The sequence below is a fragment of the Jaculus jaculus genome, chromosome 11, assembly GCF_020740685.1.
Source record: "Jaculus jaculus isolate mJacJac1 chromosome 11, mJacJac1.mat.Y.cur, whole genome shotgun sequence".
Taxonomy (NCBI): Eukaryota; Metazoa; Chordata; class Mammalia; order Rodentia; family Dipodidae; genus Jaculus; species Jaculus jaculus.
The window spans coordinates 102,298,271-102,316,875 of record NC_059112.1 but is presented as its reverse complement, the minus strand read 5'-3'; the positions used below and the strand labels follow the sequence as shown (position 1 = coordinate 102,316,875).

Here is an 18,605-nt window from a genome sequence, read left to right as displayed (position 1 = left end):
TGCAGAGGCAAAGGTTTCACATGACTATGAATAACATCAAACCGTTACCAAGACTGAAAATTATAAATATGGAACTGGTCTTCCTTTGCTGAAAAAGTTTTTCAAAACAAAGAGAGAGAGAGAGAGGGAGGGAGGGAGGGAGGGAGGGAGGGAGGGAGGGAGGGAGGGAGGGAGGGAGGGAGGGAGGGAGGGAGGGAGGGAGGGAGGGAGCACGCGCGCGCGCATGTGCAAATTCAAGTTTTGAAAGATCAACATTTACCTCTATAATAAAAGACAAGCAGGTATGATGGTATACATTATAATCTTAGCACCTGGGATGATTGCCATATGAATGAGGCCAGTCTGTGTTAGAATGAGGCCCTATTTCACACAAATAAGAGACTCTTTTCTATAGTGTCAGCAAGGACTTGAAGTCTGACCCAAGAGGCAAAGTATTTGCTTTGAATGTTCAAGTTAATGAGTAATTTTGAAGGGACTGTCTTAGGTAGATGTTGGAAACACAGCTCAGTGGTAGGGAACAGGTACTAACAACATCAGAATCACAAGAAAAAGGGGGAAAAAAACTGTCAGTCTGGGTGTGGTGGTACATACTTCAATCCCAGAACTCAGGAAGCAGAAATTAGGAGGATCACTCTGAGTTTGAAGCCAGCCTGGGACTGCAAAAATGAGTTACAGGTCAGCCTGGACTACAGTGAGACCATACCTCAAAAACAAACAAAAGAGATAGATAAGAACACTTGTGGAGCTGTTGAACATGGGGTCTGGGTTATGTCTGATTTTGTTGAAATATCTCCAGGGCTTTAGAGATGGCTTAGCAGTTAAGGTGCTTGCCTACAAAGGATCCTGGTTCAACTCTCCAGGACCCACATAAGCCAAATGCACAAGGGGGCACATGCATCTGGAGTTCGTTTACAGTGGCTGGAGGCCCTGGCGTGCCCATACTCTCTCTTTCTCTCTCTCTCTCTCTCTCTCTTTCGCCCTCTCAAATATAAATAAATAAAAATAAAGTTTAAAAAAATCTCCAGACATGCCAAATGTTCTGAAGGCAAGATGGCAGCCAAGCTGCTCTAGGAGCCCCATGGACCAAAAGGATGATGAGATGGACTGAAAGGATAAAATAAACACAAGAAAATTTTAACAGAGCCAAGCGTGGTGGCCCATACCTTTAATTCCAGCACTCGGGAGGTAGAGGTAGGAGGATCACCATGAGTTCGAAGATACTCTTAGACTACATAGTGAATTCCAGGTCAGCCTGGGCTAGAGCAAGACCCTACCTTGAAAAACCAAAGAAAAACAAGTAAATGTTAACAGAATTTTTTTAAGTTACTGAATAAATATTAAGTTACCAAACAAAAAAGCCACACTCAGCCGTTTTATTCTGTTTTTTTTAATTTTTTTTGTTTTTATTTATTTATTTGAGAGCAACAGACAGAGAAAGAGGCAGACAGAATGGGCACACCAAGGCCTCTAGCCACTGCAAAGGAACTCCAGACGCGTGCGCCCCTTGTGCATCTGGCTAACGTGGGACCTGGGGAACCGAGCCTCAAACCAGGGTCCTTAGGCTTCACAGGCAAGCGCTTAACCACTAAGCCATCTCTCCAGCCCGCGTTTTATTCTTACTATCACAAAACCAATGCTCAAAACATAGTGGCAACCTCTTTTAGATTTCCTTTGAGAATCTTTTTCTGAGGAATAAAAAAAAAAGCAACCTCTTAAGATTGCCATTTCATTTTTGTAACTCAAAAATAGGACACAATCTACCATCTTGCTAATTTTACTAAGCAATATGGTTCAACTACTAGCAATACACACAATCACAACTGTCTAAGAAAAGAAAATAATCGTGTTCTTTTGGTCTGCTTCTAAAAATAAATCCACTCCCCTTTCCCTACTGAATACATGGAACAATACGCTCTCAATTTAGAAGGAGCTAAAGAGTTCTTTGAAAAGAACAGGTTGGGTCACTGAGGGTGGCACAACCCCAGGGCTGTGGTGGTGCTCACTGGGGGAGCTTTGAGAAACCCCGCGGTGGAAAGCTTGGAAGAGACGTAGGAGCCCTGAGGGCTGTGGCGAAGGTGAGCAGCACAGCACCTAGCACACAGGAATGCCATCATCAGACCAGCTCTCAGAACACTCGGCTTAAGTCAGCAGTGAACGGACACCAACCTACACTTAACCGAAAACACAATGGATTTCCCTTCACTTCCTGCAGGGGAGGCGTCTCGTTCTCTAGATTCAGAGAACTGGTGAGTGGATGCCAAACTGGTGCTTTCTTTCATGTTTACATATTTCAGTTTCCTCCCAGAAAATATTAATAGTATAAGGAACAGAGAACAGTATTCAAATAGTCCTTGAGCACTCAGAGCAACTGGGGAACCTGCCCACTTTTTTGAGTTCAAACTCAAAAGGATAACTTCTTTTTTTCTCCCTTTCTCTCTCGTCATTGGATGTCAGCTAAAATCCTAATATGCATGCTTGTCTTGACACTTTAGGGTTTTTTTATTTAAATATTTTATTTATTTGCAAGGAGAAAAAAGAAGAGGAGAGAATAAGAATGAGAATAAATGAATATGGGCATGCCAGGGCCTCTACTGGCAAACAAACTCCAGATGCATATGCCACTTTGTGCATCTGGCTTTACATGGGTACTGGGATATGGAACACAGGTCATTAGGCTTTGAAGACAAGCGCCTTAATTGCTGAGCCACCTCTCCAGCCCAACTTTGGGGTTTTTTCACCTTTTTTCTTGAGTAAACTCCTTTGCTTTTCATAAATAAATAAGTGAATGAATAAATCAATGCACTTGGCTAACTTCCACATGTATAATGGTAAAAAGGCTTTACAAGACAGGGCAGGATAATTAGTCACCACTTAAATCATAATTTATTTCTAAGGAAAAATAACTGAGAATTCCCAGTGAGTTGATGCTTACGAAGTTACCTCAGATCAGTGCTTCTAGAACAGGGCCTCAGTAGTCAGCAGAGTGCTTTTGGTTTGCTGTAGTGAGTAGGGCAAGCTACCAGGCGTGTGGAGGGCAGAGCCTTGGTATATGTTCTGCAATGCTTAAATCTGTTCTCTATAGGGAAGAATCATCTTATGTCCCACAGTCGTTAAAAATGACAAACACTGATATTGGGGTAAACCTGATTTATCATCCAAACCAAGAGACTCATTTCATCCTATATGGGTGTAATGGCTAATCTCTGATTGTCAACTTGACATGATTTAGAATCACCATGGAACCAAATCTCTTGCCATGTGTGAGGAATTTTCTAGATTGCATTAACTGAGGTGAGAGGACCCATCCTAACTACAGGTGGTTCCATTCCATGGGCTGGGGGTCCTGGACTATATAAAAAAGTGAAAACCAGCTGAGCACCAGCCTTCATCACTCTACTTCCTTCTGGCGGATGTGCCACAGGCATCCTACTCCTGCCATGCTTGCCCTCTCCCCCCCGACAACAGACTTCCCCTCAGAACTGTAAGCCAAAATCACACCCTTTCCTTCCCTAAGCTGCTCCTCAGCTCTGCTGCTGCAGCAACAACAAAGTAACTGCTACAGCAGGACATGGTGATGCTCACCTTTAACCCCAGCACTGGGGAGACAGAGGTAGGAAGATGGCTCTGAGTTCAAGGCCAGCCTGAGACTACACAGTGAATTATACATCCGCCTGGGCTAGAACAAGACCCTACCTCAAAAAATAAACAAATAAATTAAAAGGTAACTGATACAATTGATACAATGGGAATCCAAGGCACAGCGGCTGTAGGTACTGAATTTCTCAGGAATGTAACTGCTGTGTAAACTAAGGGCAGAAAGCTCTTTGGCTCAGGACTTTTACCAAAAGCTGCTTTTCATCATGAGCACTCAGTCACAAAGGCCTTGGGGGTACCTAAGTCACTGGCACATCATATCTTACTGCACTGCATTTTTAACTGTCACATTCACAGGGGTTCTATATACAGCAGGTAATGGATGGCTTTGCCCCTATGTTTACATGCTAAAATATGTAAGATTTAGTACCACATTATTTTCCTGTTTCTGCATGACCTTTTTGCTACAATTAGTAGATTATTCTGAAATTATATACACAGGAAATGGGTTATCATAAACGTAATTTTCTAAAGGGCATCTGGGATCCACTGGGCTGAAAACCAATGCCATCATAAATGACTCACTTGCCAATTTACCTCTCCTAGTTGAAAGGTAGCATTCACTAATCTGCTGAATATCATTCTGGGCTGTGTATTGAAAAGGTCAGGGCTGGAGCTGCAGAGATGGCTTAGCGGTTAAAGCACTTGCCTGCAAAGCCAATGGACCCAGGTTCCATTCCCCAGTACCCACATAATGCCGGAGGCACAAGATGGTGCATGTGTCTGGAGTTCATTTGCAGTGGCTGGATGTCCTGGTGCGCCCATTCTCTCTGTCTCTCTTCTCTCTTTCTCTATACACCTTTAATCCTAGCACTCAGGAGGCAGAAGTAAGAGGATCATTGAGTTCACAGACAGCCTGGAACTAAGGAGTGAGTGCCAGGTCAGCCTGGGCTAGAATGAGACTCTACCTCAGAAAACAAAAAAGCAAAAAAACAGCAGCAGCAGCAGCACATGTCACATGCCTATGGGAAAACTAGGTTGGTCTCTCTACCACCTTCAGTACTTGTGATAGTTTGAAAGACCCCCTGTAGACCCAGGTGTTAACTTGGATTTCCAGCCTAAAGGTGTGCAGAGCAGCCTGAGTTGTGCCTGTGTGTGCCAGCATGTGGTGGTGGTTTCTCTCTGCTTGGATCTGTGAAAGGGGACCAGCCTCGTCCACCATTATGGAACTTCCCCTGGATCTGTAAGAAGTAAACCCTTCCTCCTGTAACAGTGCTGGAAACCACACACCTGGTGTCATGACAGACGTGCTCAAGTCACAGAAGCTGTGCCCACCCTTGCCCTAACTATGGGCATCTCAGCTGCGCCCTCCTTGGCTTACCCACAGGCTCTGTGCCTTACCACCACCAGTTGGCAGGGTGTCTCTGAGGGTCATCCTCCTTGACACCCAGGCTTCACGGTGGCTCGTTGCTTGGGTGGGACATGAGCATTACCTGGTCTGAAAGCTGGCTCGCCGCCTGCTCGATCTCTGCCCTGGCAGCGATGGACTGGCCACACCACGGGGCGTAGAAGAAGAGCAGCACCGCCTCTGTGTCGCGGCGAACGCGCTCGGCGTAATCCAGCTGCCCCTGGAAGAGGTCAAGCACGGGAGACCGCGAGGAGAAAAAGCGGACGGGCGGCTTTGCTGGTATTATCACATCCTTTGCCCGACTAGAAGAGAGCACACACAAACAAGCAGGAGTGCTTATTTACCTTCTCCGTAGCAGTTCTGAGGAAGGAAACCAAACACAAGCACACACACAACCCACAAAAGGCCTCTTCTGCACAAGACAGAGCCCCCGAATCACTGTCCTGAAGCAAAAAGTGAAGGGCAGCTGAGCCAGGGCAGACGGGAGCAACACCCTGGAAGCACCTCCCAGGTACTGTCCCTGTAGGTGTGGCTGGAAGAACAGTGAACGAGAGATACGTGGCCTCGTCTCCTAGATCCCCAAACTCCATCCTCACCCCTTCACAGCCCAGCTCTCCACAGACACTGCTCGTGTCCAGAGAGGTGGTGCTACCAGGCTTGGTGCTCACAAGAATGGTGGAGCGCACACACATTACCAGTGCCACTGCATGGAAGATGCATACTGTGGACTCAACTCTGAGAAACTTCCAAGTTCATCAGGTGGAGTTAGTCTGCAGCCACCCAGAGCTTCCAGGCAGAAGTAAGAAGTAATGACATACACTTCTGAACATAGACCACAGTCCAAAGGGTCTAAGAGATAAACAACAAACCAAGGGCCTAGTTAAGAGAAAAGGCTCCACACCAGGGAAGGTCAAGAAAAAAAAAGGACATTGGGAAGAATGGCTTAGTGCTTAAGACATGTCCACAAAGCCTAAGGACCCAGGTTCAATTTCCCAGGACCCACAAAAGCCAGATGCACAAGGGGTTCTGGAGTTTGGTTGCAGTGGCTGGAAACCCTGCCATGCCCATTCTCTCTCTCCCTCTTTCTCTTGTCAATAAATAAATAAAATGCACTTGGGAGGCAGAGATAGGAGGACTGCTGTGAGTTCAAAGCCACCCTGAGACTACAAAGTGAATTCCAGGTCAGCTGGGAATTCCAGTAGAGTGAGATCCTACTTGGGGGGAAGGGGGAGAGCACATGGGGGACTGAGAAAATAGTTCCTTGGATAAAGTGCCTGCTGTGCAACTAAGTACCTGAGCTCATAACCCCAGACTCTATGCAAAAGTCAAAAACTGGGCTGGAGAGATGGCTTAGCGGTTAAGTGCTTGCCTGTGAAGCCTAAGGACCCTGGTTCGAGGCTCGGTTCCCCAGGTCCCACGTTAGCCAGATGCACAAGGGGGCGCACGCGTCTGGAGTTCGTTTGCAGAGGCTGGAAGCCCTGGCGTGCCCATTCTCTCTCTCTCCCTCTATCTGTCTTTCTCTGTGTCTGTTGCTCTCAAATAAAATAAAATAAAATAAAATAAAATAAAATAAAATAAAATAAAATAAAATAAAATAAAATAAAATGTCAAAAACTGTGGCATGTCCGTGTGTATACACACACACCAAATAAATAAATAATTTTTTAAAAAAGGAAAAGTTAGCCAGAAGTCACACAGTAGCTACGTGTGGTAACACACCATACACTCAAGAGTGCTGGCTGGGGAGGCAGAGGGACTCCTTGGGGCTTGCTGGCCAGCCAGTCTAGCTAGCTAGATGAGCACCAGGTCCAATGAAAAGACCATCTCAAAAAATAAGGTTCAGGCTGGAAAGATGGTTCAGTGGTTAAGGCACTTGCCTCCAAAACCTAACAACCCGAGTTCGATTCCCCAGGACCCATGTAAACCCAGATACACAAGGTGGTAAGGGAAATAACTAAAAACCCTATTTCTTGAACAACTGCCTTGGGCTTCAGGCACATGCTGAGGGTGCAGCAGCCAGCCTGCCAGGCTCCCAGGAGCTTCCATCCTGGGGGAGAGAGACAGCAGAGAGCCAATCACATCAAGCAATAACAATATACAAGCAACTCTGCTGTGAGAAAACTTAGCAGTCATGTAACAGAGGGACCTGGCAGGTCCCCGGATCAGTGGTAGTCAGGGGGAAGTCACCTAAGCAGAGGCTTGAATAACAAAATAGACATGCAGGGGCAGAGAGGGGCCTATGAAGAAAAAGTGACAGCCTGAAAAGATTGAAAATCCTGCTCTTTGGAGAAATTATTTTTCTGCTATTCAAATGCTAGTTAAGTTGGGTGTGGTAGCACATACCTATAACTTCTGCACGCAGGAGGCAAGGCAGGAAGTTCATGAGTTCAAGGCCAACTTGGATTACAGAGCAAGACCCAGCCTAAAAACAAAGCCAAGCCAGTTGTGGGGATGCACGCCCAGCACTTGGGAGGCAGAGGTAGGAGGATCACTGTGAGTTTGAGGCCACCCTGAGACTACATAGTGAACTCCAGGTCAGCCTGGGCTAGAGCAAGACCCTATGGGGGGGGGGGGGTGTGCAAATAGATAGACAGACAGACAGACAGATAGATTGGAAGGTTGACGCAGCAGTTAAGGTATCTGCCTGCAAAGCCTAACAACCGGGGATAGATTTTCCAGTCTCCAGTAACCAAGTAAAAAAAAATAAAGCTGGGAGGCCAGGCAAGGTGGTGCATGCCTGTAATACCAACACTTGGGAGGCAAAGGTAGGAGGACTGCCATGAGTTCAAGGCCACCCTGAGACTACATAGTGAATTCCAGGTCAGCCTGGGCTAGAGCAAGACCCTATCTTGAAAAAAAGAAAAAAAGAAGCCAGATGCACAAAGTGGCATATACATCTACAATTTGTTTGCAGTGGTTAGAGGCCCTGGCTCAACCACCCACTCACCGCCCCCCCCCCCACTCTCTCTCTCTCTCTCTCTCTGCATACAAATAAAATATTTTAAAATAAATAAAGACTCCATTTATTCTCCCTAAAGCCTCTACCCTCATTAAAGATCTTAAGGGGAACGCAACTGTTAGGGTCAGTTATGTAGCAATAAAATATTACTTTTTGAGATAGGGTCTCTCTCTCTCTACCCCAGGCTGACCTGGAATTCATGATGTAGTCTCAAGGTGGCCTCAAACTCACAGTAATCCATCTACCTCTGCTTCCCAGGTGTTAGGATTAAAGGCATGTGCCACCAAGCCTGGCTATAAATTATCTTAACACCATTCCCTCCAAAAAAAAAGAAAGGAAGGAAGGAGGAAAGAAAGAAAAGACTAAGAACTTCATTTGGGCCTATTAAGAGCCTGTCAACTGCTCACAGCATAGGAAGACTGGTTCGTGAGCAGCATTTATGAGCTTCCTCTCCTTACCTGACACAGGTAAGGAGCTTGTTTTGCCAGCTCCAAAACCCAGATTTACGGTCTTCCTTCTTCCTGAAGTCTCAAAGGACTCTTCTATCTACCAAGTCATATGATGTTGTCTCAGATCAAACATTAAATACTATTTCTACAGCTGGACAAACTGATGTAAATCAATTCCACAACACTGTAGGGAGAGGTCCTTAATCTGAATCCAAATGTCAACTTGCAATATTCTACCTTGTAAACACTTTCTGTATTTTCCTCATAGAGAACAATGATAAAAAGACAAGGTTAAGAGTCTAGCTTTGGGGCTGGAGAGATGGCTCAATGATTAAAGGCACTTGCTTTCAAAGCCTGATGACCCAGGTTCAATTTCCCAGTACCCACAAAGTGGCACATGCATCTGGAGTTCATTTGCACTAGCCGGAGGCCCTGGTGTGCCCACACTCACCTTCTCTTGCTCTCTCTCATTGTCTCTCTAAAAATAAATATATATAAATAAATGGGTCAGGCATTGTGGTGCACGCTTTTAATCCCAGCACTTGGGAGGCAAAGGTAGGAGAATCTTTGTGAGTTCAAAGCCACCCTGAGACTACATAGTGAATTCCAGGTCAGCCTGAGCTAGAGTGAGACCCTACCTCAAAAACAAACAAACAAACAAAGTATATATGTTAAAATAACAGTCCAGGTCCCAAAGATAAAGAATTCAAATTCCGGGCTAGAGATAGCTCAGCAATTAAGGAGCTTGCCTGTGAAGCCTAAGAATCCAGGTTCAAGTCCCTGGTTCCCATGTAAGCCAAATTCACATGTGTCTGGAGTTCATATGCCATGGCTAGAGGGCCTGGTGTGCCCATTCTCTCTGACTGTATCTGCGCCTCTCTCTCTCAAATAAATAAAACAAATTCAAATTCCAACTGAGTCACCTACTAAGTGTATGTTCCGGGACAGGTTTTGTACCATGACCAAGGTTAATTCCCTCATGTTTACACCAGGCAAGATAACAGTAGATCCCGACTTTATTAGGGATTGTGAGACTGAAATGAGATCCCTACTAGGCTCTGTTATATGCTAAATGAATAAATACATTAGTGTAAATATGAGCTCCCAAGCAGGCACTTTTGTCCGAAGGGAGCTATCTGGCCGTGGTAGTCGCTTCTAAAGATGCGTGCTACTGGGGCACTGTAGGTACAAACCAAGAAGGGTGCTAAAAGTTCTAGAATACACTGCATGGTCTGTTACAGAGAGTTCTTAGGCTCCAAATGTCAACAGGGCCGAGGCTGAGAAAACCTGCCGGCAGTACGGCACACCTGGCACGTGACAAGGAATCAATGATTAGAACTGTTCCCTTTCCCCTAAATTCCCAGCTCCTTTCACCCCTACGGAACTCATACTGTGCTCTATACACCCGAAATCTCCCTCTTGGCTGAAGTACCAAAAGAGGTTAGATGAATGGCAACAGATTTTACAAGCTGAAATAGAAGCAGCCAGAAGGGCAACTGAATTATGAACTTTGCGTCTATTAGATTTCCTGAAAAGAAGTGCATTCCCTCCTATTCACGCTAAGCTCCAGCCTATTCCAGTTGTAGTTTAAAAAAAAAAACAAAACACCAGCGTATCCAGCTTCAAGATGTCCACACTAGCTGTTCCTCCTAACTTGGGACATTGTCCCCATCCGACCACAGACGTCCCGGTGCTGGCCCCTTCCTCTCCTGGTATGAACTTCAAATGTCACTTCCTGAAGGCCTCTGTCCTGCCTCATCCTTCTACTCTGTGCATAAAAATGAATCCATTTCCTCTAGTTCTCCACTGCCTATCCCCCCCCCATTGAAATATGCACGCAAGGGACCAAGGTCTGCCTTATTCGTTGAATCCAAACGAGTGCTGGGCACAAAGTGGGTGCTGATATAAATCGTTAGGCCAAAGGAGTCTCAATCACAAACGCGCAAGCGTAGGGACGAGCCGGAGGATGAAAAAACGAGGGTCTTTTAAAACCCTGGGCAGAAATGACAGGTGTACAAGTCCCCCCGCCCTCACCCGGAGTGCCTCGCAGATTGCTAGGAGAACCGCAAGGGGCCACCGGGAAGCACCGGCAAGGCTCTGCAAGTGTCTGGGTCAGGGTGCAGCCTGTCGTCGCGGGCAAGGTCAGGCCCGATGTGCCCGCAGCGGAGGACGCCCACGCACGCCCCGCGCCCCGACCCCGCAGCTCCGGAGCCCGCCGGGCGGCGGCCGCGGGGAGCCCGGGCCCGCTCACCTGCAGGTGAACTTGAGGGCGAAGAGCAGCGCGCAGCCGAGCGCCACGGCCCCGCACAGCAGCTCGGGCCGCCGGCGCGCCATGAGGGAGGCTCCGCGCAGCCCGCGGCGCAACCGGCCCTCGGACGACGCAGGGGCCGGGGCCGGGGCCGGGCTGAGGGAACCGGAGCCCGCGGGGCCGCCACCGCCAGCTTCGTCCTCGGCGTCGTCGCTGCTGCTGCCGCTGCTGCTGCTGCTGCTGCCGCTGCCGCCGCGGCCTCCGCATTCCGACATTACATGCTCCCCGTTCCCGCCTTTATACCGCCGCCGCCCCGCCGCCGCCGCCGACGACTCGGGACCCTGGCTGGCGGTGGGGAGGGGGGTCGGCCCCGCACGTCGCTTCCTGAACGCGCAGCCCAGAGGCGCCCGCTAACCCGGACGCTCCACGTCAGCCACGGAGCCCACACGCCCCGCCCCGCTGCCCACGGCTCCGCCCCCGCCCACGGAGCCTGCGCAGAAGTCCACGCCACCTGCTATCCGCGCCTACGAAGAGGCACGCCCCCTCCTCACCCCAACGGAGTCTGCGCACAAGTGACTATGCCCGGAAGCCACGCCCCCTCCGGGAGCCACGCCCTGGTCAGTACGGAGTCTGCGCCAGGGTGACTACGCCCGGAAGCCACGCCCCCTCAAAGAGCTACGCCCTGACTAGTACAGAGTCTGCGCGCAAGGTTAATTACACCCGCAAGCCACGCGCCCTCCCGAAGTTCACGCTCTGCGCCTACAGAATCTTCACAGACGTTGGCGCCACTGAGGCACACCATCCACCTTCCAGGACTAGGAGGCGGGGCCACGGTCACGTGTTGCCGGAAAAGCTGCAATTCATCCTCTTTACATTTTTTTTTTCCCTCGTGAGGGTAGCCTCGAACCCATGGCACTTCACCTGCCTCAGCCTCCCAAGTGCTGCGATTAAAGGCGTGGGCCACCAGGCCTGGCTCCTTCTTTTCAGTTAGGAGCAATGGTAAGAGCCCTTATGGCCACTACTCTCCCCTGCAGATCCTGAATTATCTGTGCTTTTCAGAAGGAAAAAAAAAATGTATAGAGGGGAGAACGGACCAAGGACCCAGAAGTAAGAGGGATGAGGTTGCTCAACCTGTGCATTTGAAAAATGATAGAAAAATGCTCGTTTTCTATCTTATATTGTTTTTCTTTACTGTCTTTTGAATTTATTATTTAGCATACCATGGATTCCTTAACAACTTCTAACTTCAGTTATGCTTAGTGGTTGTATTATGGATTACAATATGACTTTTTTGAGAGAGAGAGAAAAATGGGCGCGCCAGGGCCTGTAGCCACATCAAAGAACACACAAATGCCACTTTGTGCTTCTGGCTTATGTGGATCCTGGGGAATTGAACCTAGGTCCGTGGGCTTTGCAGGCAAGTACCTTAACCGCGAAGCCATCTCTTCAGCCCAACATGTTTTGTGGGTTTTTTTTTTTTGGCCTTTCTTTTAAATTAACAACTTCCATGATTGTAAACAATACCCCATGGTAATGCCCTCCCTCCCCCCTCACTTTCCCCTTTGAAACTCCATTCTCCATCATATCCCCTAGCCCTCTCAATCAGTCTTTTATTTTGATGTCATGATCTTTTCTTCCTATTATGATGGTCTTGTGTAGGTTGCTACTGTTTTTATTCCTACTCAATTAGAAGTCCAATCATTTGTAGCTAGAATCCACATATCAGAGAGAACATGCAATGTTTGGCTTTCTGGGCCTGGGTTACTTCACTAAGAATAATCCTTTCCAGATCCATCCATTTCCGTGCAAATTTCCTAGTTTCATTTTCTTTACTGCTGAGTAGGACTCCATTGTGTAAATGTACCACATCTTCATTAGCTACTTATCAACTGAGGGACATCTAGGCTGGTTCCATTTCCTAGCTGTTGTGAACAGAGCAGCAGTAAACATGGTTGAAGCAAGTATCTCTAAAGCAGTGAGACAAATCCTTAGGATATATGCCTAGGCGTGGTATAGCTGGGCCATATGGTAAATCTATTTTTAGCTGTTTCAGAAACCTCCACATTGATTTCCACAATGGCTGGACCAGATTGCATTCCCACCAACAGTGTAAAAAGGTTCCTCTTTCTCCACATCCTTGCCAGCATTTATTGTCATTTTTTTTCTTGAAGGCAGGCATTCTGACAGGAGCAAGATGGAATCTCAACATAGTTTTAATCTACATTTCTCTGATGGCTAGCAATATAGAATATTTTTTGATATTTATATGGCATCTGTATTTCTTCTTTTGAGAACTCTGTATTTAGTTCTATAGCCCATTTTTAATTGGGTTGTTTGATTTCTTATTTAGTCTTGTATATTTTGAATATAAATTCTCTGATATATAGCTGGCAATAATTTTCTCCCATTCTGTAGGTTACCTCTCTGCTCTACTCAGTGTCCTTTGGTGTACAAAAGCTTTGTAATTTCATGAGGTCCCAGTGATTGATCTGTGGTTTTATTTCCTCAGCTATTGGGGTTATACTCAGAAAGTCTTTGCCAAGACCAATATGTTTAAGGGTTTTCCCTCTAAGAGTTTTAGGTCTGATATTAAGTTCTTCGATCCATTTGGACTTAATTCTTGTGCATGGAGAGAGATAAGGATCTATTTTCATCCTTCTATAGATAATATCCAGTTTTCCCAGCACCATTTGCTGAAGGGGGCTACTCTTGTCTTGTTCCTAATTTTGGTGGAAAAGCTTCAAGTTTTTCTCCATTTAGTATTATGTTGGCTGTAGGCTTGTCATAAATAGCCTGTATTATGATGACATGTTCCTTCTATTCCCAGTTCTGTAGGACTTTTATCATGAAGGGATGTTGAATTCTGTCAAATGCTTTTTCTGCATCTTATGAGATGATCATGTGATTTTTGTCCATCAGTCCATTTATATAATGTATTACATTTACTGATTTGCATATACTGAGCCATCCCTATATCTCTGGGATAAAGCCTATTTGGTCAGGGTGAATGATCTTTCTGATGTATTCTTGTATTCTGTTTGCCAATATTTTGAGAGTTTTTGCACCTATATTCATGAGGGAGATTGGTCTGTAATTTTCTTTTCTTTCTTTTTTTGGTATCAGGGTGATGCTGGCTTTGTAGAAGGAGTTTGGTAGGATTCCTTCCTTTTCTATTTCATGGAAAAGTTGGAGAAGCATTGGTATTAGTTCCATGAAGGTCTGGTAAAATTCACCAGTGAATCCATCTGGGCCTGGACTTTTTTTAGTTGGGAGATGTTTTATAACTGCTTGCCAAAAATTCTTTGTGGAGAAAAGACTACACCCCCCCCCCAAAAAAAATGCAAGTCATGGGCTGGAGAGATGGCTTAGCGGTTAAGCGCTTGCCTGTGAAGCCAAAGGACCCTGGTTCAAGGCTCGACTCCCCAGGACCCACGTTAGCCAGATGCACAAGGGGGCACACGCGTCTGGAGTTCGTTTGCAGTGGCTGGAGGCCCTGGCGCGCCCATTATCTCTCTGTCTCTCTCTCTCTTTGCCTCTTTGTCGCTCTCAAAAAAATAAATAAAAATAACAAAAAAAATAAATAAAAATGCAAGTCATCTGTATATAAACTCTTTTTATTACAGGCATTATTGGTCCATACACTACATAATAACAACAGTACACATTTAATCTCCAAAATCATCATTTAAACAGCAAAAGACCAAGAAATAAAATTTGAGTCAATTGATTATTTTTTGAAATATTCTCAATGCACATAATCCTGTTTCCTTATCACAGTGAAACATATAAATACAGAAAAATACCCCATTTAACATATACTAGTGTTAAATGGTTATTTGGCTTAAAATCTGAGTTAAGAAAATCCTTTTTAGCAACCTACGTACAGATAAGTAGCAAACTTTATTATATGAAATAAGTTCATTCTGCTGAGACGTGTCAAGAATTTCATCCATCACGTACTCTGATCCCAGTACATATGTTTATCCTCTTCCCGTCGGGGTTCTTATGTGATGGACTAACTCAAAGAGCTGTCCTAACATAACATTATCTTTCTTCCCAACACACTCCATCCAAAAGTGTTCAACAGATGGCAACCAGGTAGCAGTCACTTGGCCATGTGATGCCAATGGCTCCTGAGGGCTTGGCCAGGCCTGTTGAACAGCTATTTCCTACCTACTGTGGGTTGCTGCTCAGGAGGAACGATATACGCCAATACAAGCAGAAAATCTGCGGCTCCTCAGCTATGTGCCTTACAACACTTCCAATTGTTTTCTGGTCAATGCTCTGATTAGGTTACATAAAAGCCAGCATATTAGTTTAAATCTTTAAACAAAAAACTATATTTTCCAAAGTCATTATCATTTGGGGCAATTAAGTGATCTTTCCGTGCTTTGCTGAGCTTCATCCTTAGGGCACTTCTTCTTTCTTCCCACTCGCGCAGCTCAGCACTTCCATGGGCAAATCTACAGCTGCCTCCTTCCGGGCAGGCGCCATTCACGTACCTGTGGGGACAAGGCAGCTTGGTGAGAACCACGAGGCATTCTCAAGCCAAGTCGCCATTCCTGAAAGTAAACTTCACTAGCCGCATGATCTGCAAACACCTTGGCAATCAAAAGTTAGGGTTTTTTTCCTTTCCTTTTTTGGTAGTGGGGATGAAACCCAGGTCTTCATGTTCTCTCTACCACGGAGCTACATTCGGACATAGTTAGAAAGCTCAAGCCAGGGAGGGAAATAAATATTTTACAGACATGACATCCACAATTGAGAAACTGGAAGTACTAAGTGAGCCTGAGAATATAGTTCAGGGTTACAGTTCTTGCCCAGTACTTGCTCAAGACTCTGAATTTGCTTCCCAGGCCAATAGAGGGTGGGGGAGGGAGACTAAATCAATTCTTTTTTATTTTATTTTATTTTATTTTATTTTATTATAGAGAAAAATAGGCCTGTGTGTGTCTGTATATATGTATATGTTTATGTATGTATGTGTATGTATGTATATATATATATATATATATATACATACATACACACATACATACATATACATACATGCAGAGAGAGCATGCATGCGTGTGCAAGCAGGAGGGAGGGAGTCAGAGAGAGAGAGAGTATATATAGGCAGGACAGGGCTTCCAGCCACTGCAAATGAACTCCAGATGCATGTGCCACCTTGTGCATCTGACTTATGTGGGTACTAAGGAATAGAACCTGGGTCCTTAAGCTTTAAAGGAAAGTGCCTTGACCCCTAAGCCATTTCTCCAGCCCAGAGGCAACTAATTCTTAATGCCATAGAAAGACATTTTTTTGTTAAAGGTGTTTTTAATGATTTTAAGGATCTCTTACATCTCAATTTGTCAAATAAGTTTTTTTGTTTCTCTCTTGCAATGCTGGACTTGCATATGCTCTACAGCTAAGTTATGTCCCCAGTTCCCATGGTTCTAAACTTGGAAACTAAGTATAAACAGTGATTTAATAAAATAAATATGAATTAAAAGTCATATAGTTTTTTATTTAATTTTTTTTCTTTAAGGGATTTTTTCCCCCCTGAGAAATAGGGTCTCAACTATGTAGGTCATACTGGTTTACAAGTCATTATGTAGCCCAGGCTAGCTTCAAACTCACAGCATTCCCCATGGCTCAGTGTCCCAAGTGCTGGGATTACAGGTGTAAACTACAGTGCCTGGTTTTCATTTAAAACATTTCTATGGACTGGAGAAATGGCTTAGCAATTAAGGCAGTTGCTTATAAAGCCAAAGGACCCTGGTTCAATTCCCCAGCACCCACGTAAGCCACATTCACAAAATGGCGCATACATCTGGAGTTTGTTTGTAGTCACTGGAGGCCCTGGCGTACCCAATCTCTCTCTCCCAAATAAATAAATAATTACAAAGAAATATTTTTTAAAAAGATAAATGAGTGATACTGTTATGCTACCACTTTCGAGATTTACCCTTATAATACAACTGAAAGGCATCTCAGATATGATGGCTGTGCTTTGAACAAGGCTGAACAAGTGGTTAGAGAACCACAGCTAAGAACTTAAAGGTCGCTGGGGAACATGAGAGTAAACTGGGGTTTCTTTTGAGATTGTTCTAGTCAGGCTTGGAAGACCCTGGATCACACGAGCACAGAAGGGTGTGTGTACAGTGAGCACTAAAGTCTCGAGGCAACACCCACATATCCTTCCAAGCACTGCTTGGGCCCAACATCATCACGTGCCTCAACACCCAAGGCTGATTCTCCAGGACACAAGGTTCATGGAGGAGACCAGCCATTGCCACACAGAGGGGCACTGACCGCCACGTACCTCTCACAGATACTGAAGTACCCTGTTGGGAAGCGGTGCTGCCAGCAGTACTGGTCGTCCTCGGTGTGGAAGACCTTCTCCTTGTGCTTCTCAGAAGAGATGTGGCCCTGCCACTGTTTCTCACTGTTGCAGTTCTTCCCACACATCCAGCAGTGAAAGTCCACCTAGCGTGCAAACACATGTGCTGAGTGCCCTGTCATTGGTTCAAAAACTCAAAGTCAGAAGTAAGATCAAGAAAGGAGCCCAGTGAGGCTGGGCATGGTAGCGCACGTCTTTAATCCCAACACTGGGGAGGCAGAGATAGGAGGATCACCATGAGTTCAAGGCCACCCTGAGCTAGAGTGACAGAGCCTACCTTGAAAAACCGAAAAAAAAAAAAGAAAAGAAAAAAGAAAGGACCATAGGGGGAGAAAGAGAGACGGCTTAGCTGTTAAGCTGAAGGTGCTTGCTTGTGAAGCATAAGGACCCAGGTTCAATTTCAATTCTCCAGTGCCACGTAAACCAGATGCACAAGGTGGTGCATGCATCTCGAGTTCGTTTAAAGTGGTTAGAAGCCCTGGTGCACCCATTCTATCTCCCTCGTTCTCTCTCATTAAAAAAAAAAAAAGACCACAAACCGAGTTTTGTGGCTCACACCTTTAATCCCAGCACTTGGGAGGCAGAGGTAGGAGGATTGCCGTTAGTTCAAGGCTACATAGTGAATTCTAGGTCAGCCTGTGATAGAATGAGACCCTACCTTGAACATCTCCCCACCCCAGAGAAAAGGACCACAGGGACTAGAGAGATGGCTCAGGAGTTAAATGTGCTTCTTTTACAAGAATGAGGGCCTGGAGACCTGAGACTAACTCAGTTCAGATTTCCAAGATCCCATATGAAACAGCTGCCCATGGGCACATGCACCTGTACCCCAAGGCTGCTGGGGAGCAAAGACTCAGTAATTTTCAGAGCCCCACAATTAGGCAAATGAGAATTTGACTCAAAATAAAACTGTGAAGAGCTAGGGAGGGGTTTACCAAGCATTACATTCAAGCACATGGCAGGTGAGTATATGGGTACTGCAAGGGCACAGACGTGTATCCCCCCCACACATCAAACACCAAAACAGAAAATTTAAAAAAGGAAGGACCATGAGGTTGGTGGTTAAAGGCACAGCTTGCTGACCTAAATTCAATTCCCCTACACCCAAAAAAATGGCATGTCTGCTGTTTGAAGTGTCAAGAGATCCTGGCAGACACATGCACATACATGCATGTGCAAACAGTTAAACATATTTATATATTTTTTAATATTTATTTTTAATATTTTATTTACTTGTTGGGGAGAGAGCCACAGAATGAGGCAGGTATAGAGAGAATGGGCATGCTAGGGCCTCTAGCCACTACAAAAGAACTCCAGATGCATGTGTCACCTTGTGCATCTGGCTTATGTGGCTCCTTAGGCTTTGTAAGAGAGCGTCTTAACCGCTAATCCATCTCTCCATCCCCAAAGAATGATCTTGATCATTCTTGATCCTCCTGCCTCTACCTCCCAAGTGTTGGCCATCATGCCTGAGCACTCATAGCCTTTTATTTTTTTTATTTTATTTTAGAGCACACATGCAAAAGAGAAAGAGAGAGAGAGAGAGGCAGATAGGGAATGGG

At 45.6% G+C, this 18,605-nt stretch overlaps 2 protein-coding genes across 7 annotated transcripts in view; both read right to left on the bottom strand.

Annotated features, from left to right (window-relative positions):
- The window catches only part of Txndc11 (thioredoxin domain containing 11), a 75,593-nt gene extending 64,608 nt beyond the window's left edge, over positions 1 to 10,985 (bottom strand). For 2 of the 5 annotated variants that reach the window (XM_045161353.1, XM_045161351.1), the window contains exon 1: positions 5,088 to 5,217. Coding sequence is in view for 1 of the 5 variants with exons in the window: in XM_045161349.1 (XP_045017284.1) it covers positions 5,088 to 5,304; positions 10,662 to 10,933 (489 nt within the window). In the remaining 4 variants the exon portion in view is untranslated. Of the gene's footprint in view, positions 1 to 259; positions 295 to 5,087; positions 5,305 to 10,661 lie in introns of those variants that run through there. The other 3 variants (XM_045161349.1, XM_045161350.1, XM_045161352.1) reach the window with 3 other exon arrangements.
- A 3,271-nt stretch (positions 10,986 to 14,256) lies between these two features.
- The window catches only part of Zc3h7a (zinc finger CCCH-type containing 7A), a 57,837-nt gene continuing 53,488 nt past the window's right edge, over positions 14,257 to 18,605 (bottom strand). For both annotated transcript variants that reach the window (XM_045161514.1, XM_045161515.1), the window contains 2 exons: positions 16,966 to 17,129; positions 14,257 to 15,160 (listed from right to left, as the gene is read on the bottom strand). In XM_045161514.1, coding sequence (XP_045017449.1) covers positions 14,971 to 15,160; positions 16,966 to 17,129 — 354 coding nt within the window. In that variant the 3' untranslated portion in view covers positions 14,257 to 14,970. The remainder of the gene's footprint in view (positions 15,161 to 16,965; positions 17,130 to 18,605) is intronic.